At 42.0% G+C, this 12,016-nt stretch overlaps 1 protein-coding gene across 1 annotated transcript in view; it reads left to right on the forward strand.

Moving 5' to 3' along the window:
- Positions 1-12,016, forward strand: part of LOC119652057 (dynein beta chain, ciliary-like) — a 62,880-nt gene that overhangs the window by 26,205 nt on the left and 24,659 nt on the right. Inside the window, exons 17-21 of the mRNA XM_038055994.1 lie at positions 3,753-4,965; positions 5,031-5,644; positions 6,082-6,348; positions 6,401-6,544; positions 11,794-11,982. Of these exons, the coding sequence (XP_037911922.1) occupies positions 3,753-4,965; positions 5,031-5,644; positions 6,082-6,348; positions 6,401-6,544; positions 11,794-11,982 (2,427 nt within the window). The remainder of the gene's footprint in view (positions 1-3,752; positions 4,966-5,030; positions 5,645-6,081; positions 6,349-6,400; positions 6,545-11,793; positions 11,983-12,016) is intronic.

The following is a 12,016-nucleotide window of genomic DNA, read 5'->3' on the forward strand; positions in this document are numbered from 1 at the left end:
TAACACTCTCTTACCACAATCTGCTGTCCACAAATGGTCCTAGTACTTCCAATTGATTACTTCTTACCATGTTATTTTGCAGCAAAGACTTTCAGCTCCTGCCGGCTGTGGCATTCCACAATAGCTGTGAATCAAGTGGAGCGCAATACAATAGCCGCTTGACATCGACAAAATCATACAGCATACAGTGAGCCACGTTCACAAGACAGCAGGCAGGCGTAAAGTAGATTCCAGCTACGCACCGTCGTCGGAGATTCGTTCAGCCAAGGGGACCCATAAAGAGCACACACAAAAAAATTGCACTTAGCACGTTGGACATACTTTATTGCGAAACCATGCCCTCTAGTGTCATTCATCAGCCATGAAAGTGGATTCCGTGCCATGCAAAACCACGAATCCCAGTAAAACGTGCTTGTGCGTATACGGATGAGCTCTGAGGTGGTACCCTCAGATGAACGCAATGACCAAGTAGTATGCCACCATTCCATGACGGTCGGTAAAAACTTTACTAGCTTTCGATCAATGCGGTGCAGATGTAGGAAATCCAATAGTCAGGTATCCCGCCTTCAAAGGCCTTGACATCATCGATATAGCAATTAAAGACATTTCTTCGGCCTCTACTTGCCTGTCGTACAACTACCGGATCAATAATGAGTTCATCTTTGCAATCCTTCGAACCAACTCGGTAGCTCTTCTGCTCCTCGAACAGAATGTCGTTGGTCTCGAGGTGCGCATTAACCCTTTCACTAATAACGGACGTTACAAGTTTGTAGAGGGTTGGTAAACTAAGTGATCGCTTTGTGTCCACCGGATCCTGCACCGTGCCCTTTTTAGGGACCAGCTAGATAATTGCCGCAGTGAGGAGAGCTGAACTTAAGTCCGTCCGAGTATTGACATGATTTTATGGTATATACCAGCCGACCATGTATATGGGTGAACTTTTTGTACGAGAAGTTCTGCACCCGATCTAGACATGGAGCCCCTCCAGTTCTTCGAGCTGTTTATGGCTCGTCAAACTTCCTTTTCGGTAACATCCGCAAATTTATATCAGGCGTAGTGACATGGCGGTTGCCTTCAGCACGTTGGGTGTGTAACGCCAAAGTCCACCCGAAAACTGCGCTGTGTAGATGACCTGTTGGGATTCATTAAGTGCTCAGAAAAAGCTCGACTGGTTTCTCGCGTACGTTGCATTCTGGAATGACTTTCGCCATACCATCGCAACCAACTGCATACGGCAGAAAAATTATGCTTTAGTGTGTCCAGAATTTCAACTAGGGGTGTCTCACTGGGGATGGCATAGTCCCTGTAAACCCTCTGCGCTTTATTCTTCACCCATCTGCTGGAATTGCCAGAACTGAGTTGAGTAGGTCATTTACATTGTCCTGCCTTGAGTTCCGCCTACATTCCAGCCGCAACTGCACCCCAATACACAAGTGATTGCGGTTGCAGGAGCGACATATCAGCACACAGCCGAGGTGCAACTTCATTGAATTCTCGAAGTTGCAGATTATGGCGAAACAGTTACGGCAAGCATGATCCTGCTCATCGTAGCCCCTAGAAGCCGAACTGTCCCAGGATTAGCACTTTCGGCACCGTGGTGTCAACGACGACTCCCGCTGGTTATCCGTACCGGACCCTAAATTGCTACCTATCCCCTTTTTTGGGCTTGGAATTTATATCTATATGACATTGATAAAGAAGCTATTTATCCCTCCTCCTTCCATGACCGCGATTGTGACCGGCTACATCGGAGTTTATATGATTTTGTCTTTTTATTGTTTTTTATTATTCCTTTAAATTGAAGAATGAACTACATGAAATTGTAGTATAATGTATGACAATGAATTTTCCCTTTTTCACTCGAACCCCGCAAAATTCACTATAAGTAGAAGCATCGTCCAATGTAACGGTCTGAAGATGGTAGGAATCTTCAACGTCCGCGGAACCTTGCACATCTGAAGCAGGAGAAGTATCGATTAAGAATGCGGTCCTTCGTGGATCTTCCCTATCGATCGGGGCACTCGGGTGCGGAATTTCACGGCTCCACGTGTGCGGACGAGCCGTTATTTTTTTTGCAGTTTTGCTTTCAAGCCTTAGCTTCCGAGTTTATATGCCGATAGGTTCGCGCTATATCCCGTTGGTTGGTCGTTTTTCAGGTTCCGGTACGGGTCCAAGCATCGGCGTAAGGACTCGTGAAATTTTGTTACATGTCACGGGGGGGGGGGGGACTGTGTCCGAAGGAGACTTTTCTCAGAAACTTTCATACCGATTAACCCGATATTTTGTGAACTGCACGGATGCGGTGAATTTCATTGCTGTAATTTGATCCCAAGGAGTTTCCTCAAACACCCAAAAGAAGAGTGCACATTTTTTTCTCAGCAAATCTAGCCATGTAGGATATCAAACGAAAGATCGCGATTAACACTTTCCGAAGCAAGCATTACTTTAGACATTGCAAAGGGGAGGAGTGCAGGGGTCCGAAAGGGTCAATTATAATACTTCTGGGACCCGTTCTCAAAAACAACTCGACACAAAAATCTGAAAAACTTATGGTGGTCTACGGACGTGGAATACACTCCGTTACGATATCTACTCAAATAAAGTAAATATGGTGTATTATTATATTTTGTAAATTCTACTTAAAAGATCAAGAAAATCTTTTATACCTAAAGCGCCGAGCTTCCGGTTTCCGATTTGTTTATAAATACGGCAAATGGCACTCTTTCGTCAATGGGCCAATGCGGGGGCCGGGCCGGGGTACCGTCAAACCAAATTTTAGTAGCTACGCAGGTACTCCATTTTTACCTGATGTTTTAGTGTTTCTGAGCATTTTAAGTTTATCGATGATCCAGCCTGGAAAGTCTATAAGGGTAATATCTATGGTAGAAAAAGAAGATGAGATCCTGTTTGAGATGGAGCGATGGTGTAGGTCAGGACGCCAGACAGGTTTTAGGGATATCGAGTTGGTGGACCTCGGCGCAAAACCGTGATGTCTGGAGTTCCTTATTAAGGCAGGCCTAGACCGGATACCCGTTGTTGCGCCGTTGAGAATGATGATGATCTTTGAGTATAGGTGGTGGAAAGGTACGTTTATGCACACTGCTGTTTAGAAGTGGGTAGGTTAGGATGCATTAAGTAACTTTTCGGAATATTGGGTACTTCGCCAGATTCAGTTTTCGTTAGTTATTTCATGGAGACTATGACACCCCCCAATTCCATTCCAATTTTCGCGTTGAAACCACCACTCGCTATCTTCACGACGTATTCTGGCCTTTCCTCAAGCGCCAGGACCTATAACTTCCGACCTCTTCTATGAGTGTGTAATAGCGCCAGTTCTAAACAAGGAATATATGTTACAGATTCCAAACTTGTAGATATTTTCCCGTACCGTAAACGTCGTTGTTTTGCTGAATTGGCCCGAGGTTTAGGTTCGGGGTACAAGACTATATTATAATGTCAAACGATTTCAGGCATTTGTGCAAAGAACTCGCCATGGACCTTCTCGCGCCTACTGCTTTGTATTGTCCAAGGATAACATAGGAGGATCATAAGTATTAGACGAGCGTGTATTACCCAGTTAATTGTTGAATTGTTGCCGAATCTCCAAGCACCCCTGAAACATTACTCAACTCAACGTCCAATTGGCCATGCTTTCTTCTACTAAATAAAACTTCTAAAGAGCCATCATCGCTACACTTTTTTAAATTTATTTTTTACTGAACATGGATTTATTTACCTTACTTTCACCGCAGTTCTTCAATGCTCCATGTGAAGATGTCTACGAAATTTGTGACCAGGTCAACAGCGATCTCCTGGCACTGGAGGAGCAATATAGTCATTTGAATGACTCATCAGCGCTATTCGAACTTCAAGGACCCGACCAAGGCAAACTGATTAGATGTCGAAAAGAATTAAAGATGGTGAAGAATCTCTGGGATCTAGTCATCGCTATTGAAACAACTATTGACGACTGGAAGAAGACGCCGTGGAAGCGAATTGATATTGACAGTATGGATGCAGAGTGCAAAAGATTCGGAAAAGATTTAAGAACATTGGATAAAGATGTGCGCAGTTGGGACCCATATATTTTTGCTGAGAATGAACTCAAAAATTTACTGACGTCTTTAAGGGCAGTGACAGAGCTCCAAAACCCCGCAATACGGGACAGACATTGGCAAGAGCTGATGCAGACTACTCATGTTGTCTTTCATATGGATGACTCTACAACATTGAAAGACTTACTTGATTTGCAACTACATAACTTTGAAGAGGAAGTTAAAAATATAGTCGACAAGTCTGTTAAGGAGGAGGGGATGGAAAAAGTCATTAAAGATCTTAAAGCTACATGGACCGGAATGGAGTTTGATATAGACACTCACGAAAGAACTCATTTGAAACTCTTGAAGGCTTCTGAGGAGATGATTGAAGTGCTTGAAGATCACCAAGTGCAACTTCAAAACCTACTTTCTTCAAAGTACATTGCACACTTTCTTGAAGAAGTCACCGACTGGCAAACCAAACTGTCAAATGCAGATCAAGTCATTCAGTTATGGTTTGAAGTCCAGAGAAAGTGGATGTACTTAGAAAGCATATTTATTGGATCCGGTGACATTCGTAGCCAGTTACCCGAAGACTCTAAGCGATTTGATATGATTGATCGAGAATTTCGCGCTCTTCTGTCGCAAATGATGGCGGACCGGAATGTTATCCGATCTACAAATAAACACGGTCTTATTGAGAAGTTAGAATTTTTGGGAAATCAACTGATATTATGCGAAAAAGCTTTGAACGATTACCTAGACTCAAAGCGCTTGGAATACCCGAGATTCTACTTCGTGTCTTCCGCGGATTTGCTAGACATTTTGTCCAACGGAAACAATCCAGAGCTTGTGGCACGACATTTGACGAAACTTTACGACTCCTTGGCAAAACTTTCTATGGTCCCCGGTACTAAATTGGCGAAAGGTAAATGGCCCCTCTTACGGTAATTGTTAGAAATCCTTAGTTTTAAATTTAATGATATATTCTAGGTATGATTTCCAAAGAACACGACGAGTTTGTTCCATTCTTGGAGAATTGCGATTGCACTGGGAAGGTGGAAGTGTGGCTGAATCGCGTCACCGATAAAATGAGGGAAACACTGCGTCGGCACTTCCGTAACGCTGTAATTGCCTATGAAGAAAAGCAGCGGCACATCTGGGTATTTGAATGGCCTGCCCAGCCCGCATTATGCACGACCCAAATATGGTGGACAACCGAAACTAACGCTGCCTTTGCCAAGCTCGATATGGGTTATGAGAACGCTTTGAAAGATTATCAGAAAAAACAAATCAACCAATTAAATGCGCTAATTCTGCTTCTTCTGGGTGACTTAACCCCTGGAGATCGGCAAAAAATTATGACCATCTGCACTATTGATGTGCACAGCAGGGATGTTGTTGCCAAAATGATAGCTCAAAGGGTGGAACAAGCAAGTTCTTTCCAATGGCAAAGCCAGTTAAGGCATCGCTGGGATGTAAAGGCTGACAATTGCTTTGCGAATATTTGCGATGCGGAGTTTTTGTATGATTACGAATATTTGGGGAACACTCCCAGACTAGTTATCACGCCGCTAACCGATCGTTGTTATATTACTTTGACGCAGGTAAAATTTCAACTATAATATTCCACCCATAGAACTTACCGGGAAAGAGTATTCCCAATGATTATTCCTTAATTTGAGGGTCCTTGTAAGAAGAGCAAATATTTCTTTTGCTATCCTAATAGAAGCCAATGGGCTGAATTGCCCTTGAGTCAAACCTACTTAAAGAAGCTCTCCTTTACTCAGCAACATTTTACTGTTCTACGAAATAATTATATGTCTAAACTCTGGGATATAACCATTGTTTGGAGATTTCATTAGGACATCACTCTGCACAGCTTAACCCTACCATTTGCGTATCTCTCTAATGCTTATTTGCATCTATTTCACACAAGCATCACCAACAACGCTACAATGGCAAAGACTACATAAAGTACTATTACTACAATTAGACACAGAACGTACGACTACATGCATTGTTTCTCTCATATTCACAACAGTCGTTACATCTAGTAATGGGTGGTGCACCTGCGGGGCCGGCTGGAACAGGTAAAACGGAAACCACGAAAGATTTAGGTCGTGCACTTGGCATAATGGTCTACGTCTTCAATTGTTCTGAACAAATGGACTACAAATCTTGCGGTAACATCCATAAAGGATTAGCGCAAACTGGTGCCTGGGGTTGCTTCGATGAATTTAATAGGATTTCGGTTGAAGTACTATCCGTAGTTGCAGTACAAGTCAAGACAATACAAGATGCCATTAAGGTAAGCGATGGAGTATGTACTTGACCGTTCTCATCCTGTAACCACTTTCTAGGGCAAAAAAGAAACTTTCAATTTCCTGGGTGAAATTATTAAACTGACTCCAACTGTCGGCGTATTTATCACGATGAACCCAGGCTATGCTGGGCGAACGGAACTACCTGAAAATCTGAAAGCATTATATCGCCCTTGTGCAATGGTAAGTTCTGATTAAAATCTAAAGCAAACATAACCGCACAATTTCCATGAAAAACGAAAATTCAATACTTTGCTTGATTTGCTTTGCTGACATTAAACACATTGAATACGCTAACACTGGCTTGTATTTAGCTACTATATGACCTATCCGATCACTTACTTTAAATTTGTGTAATTGTTCTATGTACACATCACAACTATTCACTGTGCCCTAATCTATCAGACAAGGAGTATCTAATATTGAGGTTTGGATTATTTCCAGTTCTTTTGATAAAGTTAATTAAAAAGTTGTGAACGTGTTCTCCAATAAATTTGTTTCGGGCTAACTTTCTATAGACCGCGCTCAGTTTATCTATGCATTAAATTTCAAATGTTATTGCCGGGTTGCTGGGGTTGCATAGAGCAAGATCCGGCTATACTGCGTCAACCTTGGTGGATGATTTGTCATAAGCATACTGCGTGTATTATTTACATACCTATCACCTTTCCTATGTACTGGGTGCGGCAGCACAACTTCCTTTTTTCAAAGCTCAATAAAAACTATTGCATGCGTCGGAAAATATTTATTTATTTTTTATAATGTAGGTACATGTCTAAAGTTTTTATTTACATTGTTTTGAAGATCAGATCTGTTAGGTGACGTTCCCAATTCTCCATACATTGCGTAAACTGATTTCTGGCGTTTGTCATGACTCTTGTTAGCAACATTGACGCTCTCACTGCTTCAATGTTCTCAGGTGATCTAACGGGCCAAGGGACTCCAGTTCTTCCTTCCACTTGCAGTTTGTCTGAATGTAGTGACCCATGTAACAATTGATTTGCGATTCCGAAATGCACGCTGTGTTGCAATAACCGAACATCCGCTTGAAAAGTAAACCTCAACGGCAAAGGCACGCTCCTCACTATTCCAAAGCATGATGGCGACTGAACCGTGTCGGGACCACAGTTAGATACTAGACAGCTACCTCACTCCCCCTTGCCCCTCAAGGGGGGAAATCAGTGCGAGTACACACGATTTCAAATTGTTTTGCCCTTGAGCATGAGCGAGATGTACCGAAAACCCGATCAGCTGTGTTTGACATACCGCCCGGACTTGCCAATGTATTGGTGAGATTGGCAAGCTTTTGCTTATGTATAAGTGAATACGTGAAACAGCTTTTTGCTATATGCGTGAGCACGCCGTAGTACCAGAATAGCAAAAGCTCACCGATCTCTCTCTTACCAATAGGATTTGACGAAGATTATGCATTTTCCTTGTTTAGCGTCTCTGATGTGTACAGATAAGCTTCTGCAAGCACATTTGCAAGTGGGGTCATTTTTGTAAGGGTACTGCCTATAGTAGATCTACTGTGGTCGGGACAAAACTTTACAGTATCCCCTCTTGAACGAGACCACTAGCGCTCCGCTATGACATTAACTAACTGAGTGGCGCGCATTTTAAAAAAGGAAGTTATGCTGCCGCACCCTGTATCTGATGGCCGACGAATTCTTATGCGAGCGCATTTTTGCATACAGTGCTTGGTATTGAAGACCACTTCCATCTGCATGAGTGTAACTCACTAACTTGTATGTGGTTTGCGACTACAACTAGATCGTATACATCGTTCGCGTAACCCACCACCGCGACTCCCCCTGAAACCAGTAGATTAACTATATCATTGTCCACAGCAATCGCGCCCAGTGCAGGGTCTCATGAGATATCTGCAGAGACAACGTACTCTTGGGCGGCCCATCACCGGTTTCATACCACAGATTTGGTTCTTGCAGTTGTAGATAGATCGGACTGCTAATCGTTACCAGGGAAGAGCTTCCGAAAGGCTGAATTTATCATGTCGAGAGTCACACTCTCCAATGTTTGGTGATACTGGTATTTTTGTGAATTAGTTACTGCTAAGCCAGTATACGATTTGATTACATTTGTTTTTACGGAACCCATACTACCTTCATATCGGTACACATACTTGGCTATCTATAATTAGGAGAAATCTATTATAGATTACCCGTTCGAAAATTGTCCGCATATTGTCTGGAAGACATGTGAATCTATAGAAAGAAAGACGGTGCGTGTGAAGATTTGCCACCCCTCGGCAGCAGTGCTAGTTGCTGCGTGTTGTATAATGCAGGAACTATCACTTTAGATATGCACGTTTCGAAAACCCCAGTAAATAGGTTCGGTCTAGATTTCACAGCTCGGAGCTTTATTATTGTCTATTCTACTGCGGACCCGGTTACTGCAGGAATTGCCGCCATAAACTGAAGCCGGATCATAGCCTCTGGATATTTTTTAGCAATAGCGCAGATCACGTTACACTCTCGGATGACTTACCTCCAAGTTACCATCTTTCTAACTTTTTAAGGTTCCGTTTGCAAAACAAAACCTTATTAAAATCGGTTCAATGTCTGTCTGTCTATCTGTCACAGACACTTTTCTCAGAAACGGCTATACCGATTGACACGAAATTTGGTGGGAAGGAACTGTGGACCCCCGGACATGCAGTCAGTGATATCCTCCTACGTTGAGATTTAGGGTGGTCCCCATACATGTAAAAGGGGGGTGTAAAATTTTTTTTCACCAAATATGTGGGGTATCAAATGAAAGGTCTCGATTAGTACTTTTCAAAGCCGGTCTTAGTTTTGAGATTTGTTAAAAAGGCGAGGAGTGGGGGGGGGGGTGCAAAGTGATGGTTTCTTTAACGGACCCATTCGCAGAAACTACCCAACCGAAAAATCTGAAAAAAATCGTGAAGCTGCCCTTATATGGTGCCCAGGCTTCAAACTACTCTTCATATCGATATCTGTTCAAATTAAGTTAATAATAGTATATCACCATATTTTTGGGAAAATTGAGTAAAACCGGCCTTAAGTTTATCTCAGAGTTATGAAAGTTGGTAGTAGTGTAAAATATAATATGAAGCATATTATCTCTGAGTTTGATCAAAATCATACTATTATTAACAAAGTTACAGTACAGTAGCTCAAAGTTGTCTTTACCGTGTAAATTTACAACCCGAAGTACTAAATCTGATATGCTAAACGCATATTCTTAACGGGCTACGTACAAATGGGATAGTTCTACACCCAAATATACTCACACAAGAAACAAACAAAACCTTTCATACATGAAGCACCCAGCTTCCGGTTTCCCAACTTGTTTATAGAATGAAGCTTCCTGATTTCGAAAGGCTTGCTCAGTCTCTTGTGTTAAAGCAAGTTACGAAATGTACAGCTCTGGGTCGACTCGTCGTGACTGGTTGCGCCATTTTGTTTTATAAAAGGCCTGATCAAGATGCGAGATTTTCAAAGCACCATCTAGAGTGTCAAGCCACCGTTGTATCGTTAGGTCTTTTGGTCATTTGCCATCGACTTCCATATTCAGATCAATTTTGGCCATGTTCTAATCAATTTAACCCAAAATGAAGAGTCCGTGGACCACAAGAGAGAAAGTAAGTTGCTGTCCAAGTGGTCCGGTCCGTCATTAAGTGGATGCGGACTCCCACCATCCTCAACAAAAAAATCACTTCGGACTGGTCTAGGTTTGAGCTCAGGATGGATTTCGCTTCAATATAATTTGCATTCATGTCGTGTTGGCGATTATATAAAAATGGAGCGATTACCACCGCTGCTCCCAGGGCAGAGGTGAGGCAGCGTCTGATGAGTTACCTCAGCCCTGCACGAAACCGTAAATCAAGATTTTTTTACTATATAGCATATTTTTTATCTACTTTTCATCGTATGCAACTATTCTGTGCAAAAAGGGATCGCTTCTGTTGCGGGAGAGTAAAGAACTGCAAATTTCCATTCGATGTGCCATGTTTTGCTCCGTAAGGCATCGGGACGCATTTCTCGAGCTTTCTCACCTTTCCAAATTGTTGCAAGTGCCGGGAAACCGTCGAATAGTATACGCCTAGTTTCTCTACAATGTCTCTCACAGACTGACGAGTGTCGGATTCGACTAGGCAACTCAGCCCGTCGTTGTCAATCGATGGTCCTGAATGTCCACGTGGCTCACTTTGAAAGTTTACGTCGCCTGACCGGAATTTTTCGAACCACCGCTGTGTGGTTCGTCCGCTTACCATATCAGCTCCAGATAGACTGTTAATGTTCTTGGTCGCCTCCGCTGCTTTATGACCGAGTTTAAACTCATACGGAAAAAGTATACGTTCTTGGCTCTTTTCCATCCTTTTTTCCTTTCTATTCACTGTTATCACAACGATGGTCAAAACTGAAATGACTCCTTGATTAAATGTAGGACTATTTATGACTATTTGTGACGGACAGACAGACAGACGGTAAACCGATTTTAATAAGGTTTTGTGTTTACACAAAACCTTAAAAAGGAATAGGGAAATATAGCCTCTTCTTTAGAATTTCATTTGCATGTCAATTAAGTTCGCTAATTATAGCGTCAGCATCTTATTTCTATGGATTAAGATGCTGTAAGTTTGAACTGTTGAAACTTTGATACTAATAATAGGATTTTTACAAACTAAAATATTATACGTGATACTATCCTCTACACAAAGTATTAAAAGCGTATCTTTTGGAAAATCGTGTGATAATTAAGGTGTACATCGTGACTGGAGAAACTTTGGTGTATAGCAATCTGCACTACCAGGGCCTTCTGGGGAGTTCTGGGTGGTTTGTCAACAACCGATGGTTAAATTCATCCGGAGCGTCCATGTGCGGCTGAGCCCCTCAAGAAGGCTAGAAGTGACTAGGCGTATTTTTGATAACATCAAGACTGGAAATAAGCGAACCAAAAAAAAATGATTTTTTAGACCCCCTAAGAGAGGACCGCATTAATCCAGGCTGAAAAAATGGGGGAATCGTCCACAATAATTTAAAGAGAAATAAATCATTCAATATAGTTTACTATTTAATATCAACTATATAGAATAGTGTTGGAAAAACTTTTGGAACAATGCGATCCTATCGTTAATTTAGATAAATATTCTAAATGACAGAAGAAGAGAGGGTAAGCGTTCTAAATTATAAAAGAGTAGATCAAACCGAATATGCGAATGGTGTGTGGTTGGCAAGAGAAGTGAAAATCTGATCAGAATGTTTTCCGTTCCTTCGTCTTTTCCACTAAGGCTACGGCGTTTGAAATTAATGTATATGCGGCAATACCGAAATATTTGTGTTTGCTTATATAAAATCGCAAATCATTAGCCCCCCTCTATGAACTTGCATTTTGAGAACTATACTAATTTCCTAACTTTTTAATTTTGTGTACTCCATTATTCATAGGTCGTCCCTGACTTCGCCCTCATTTGCGAAATAATGCTTGTTGCCGAAGGATTTCAAGAAGCAAGACTTCTGGCAAGGAAGTTTATTACACTCTATACTCTCTGCAAGGAATTACTATCAAAACAAGACCATTACGACTGGGGTCTCAGAGCGATCAAATCAGTGTTGGTTGTTGCAGGTTCTTTAAGGGTTCGTAATTTCACGTTCCGAAATAACTATTTTC

The sequence above is a fragment of the Hermetia illucens genome, chromosome 3 (assembly GCF_905115235.1).
Source record: "Hermetia illucens chromosome 3, iHerIll2.2.curated.20191125, whole genome shotgun sequence".
In the NCBI taxonomy this organism is placed as follows: domain Eukaryota; kingdom Metazoa; phylum Arthropoda; class Insecta; order Diptera; family Stratiomyidae; genus Hermetia; species Hermetia illucens.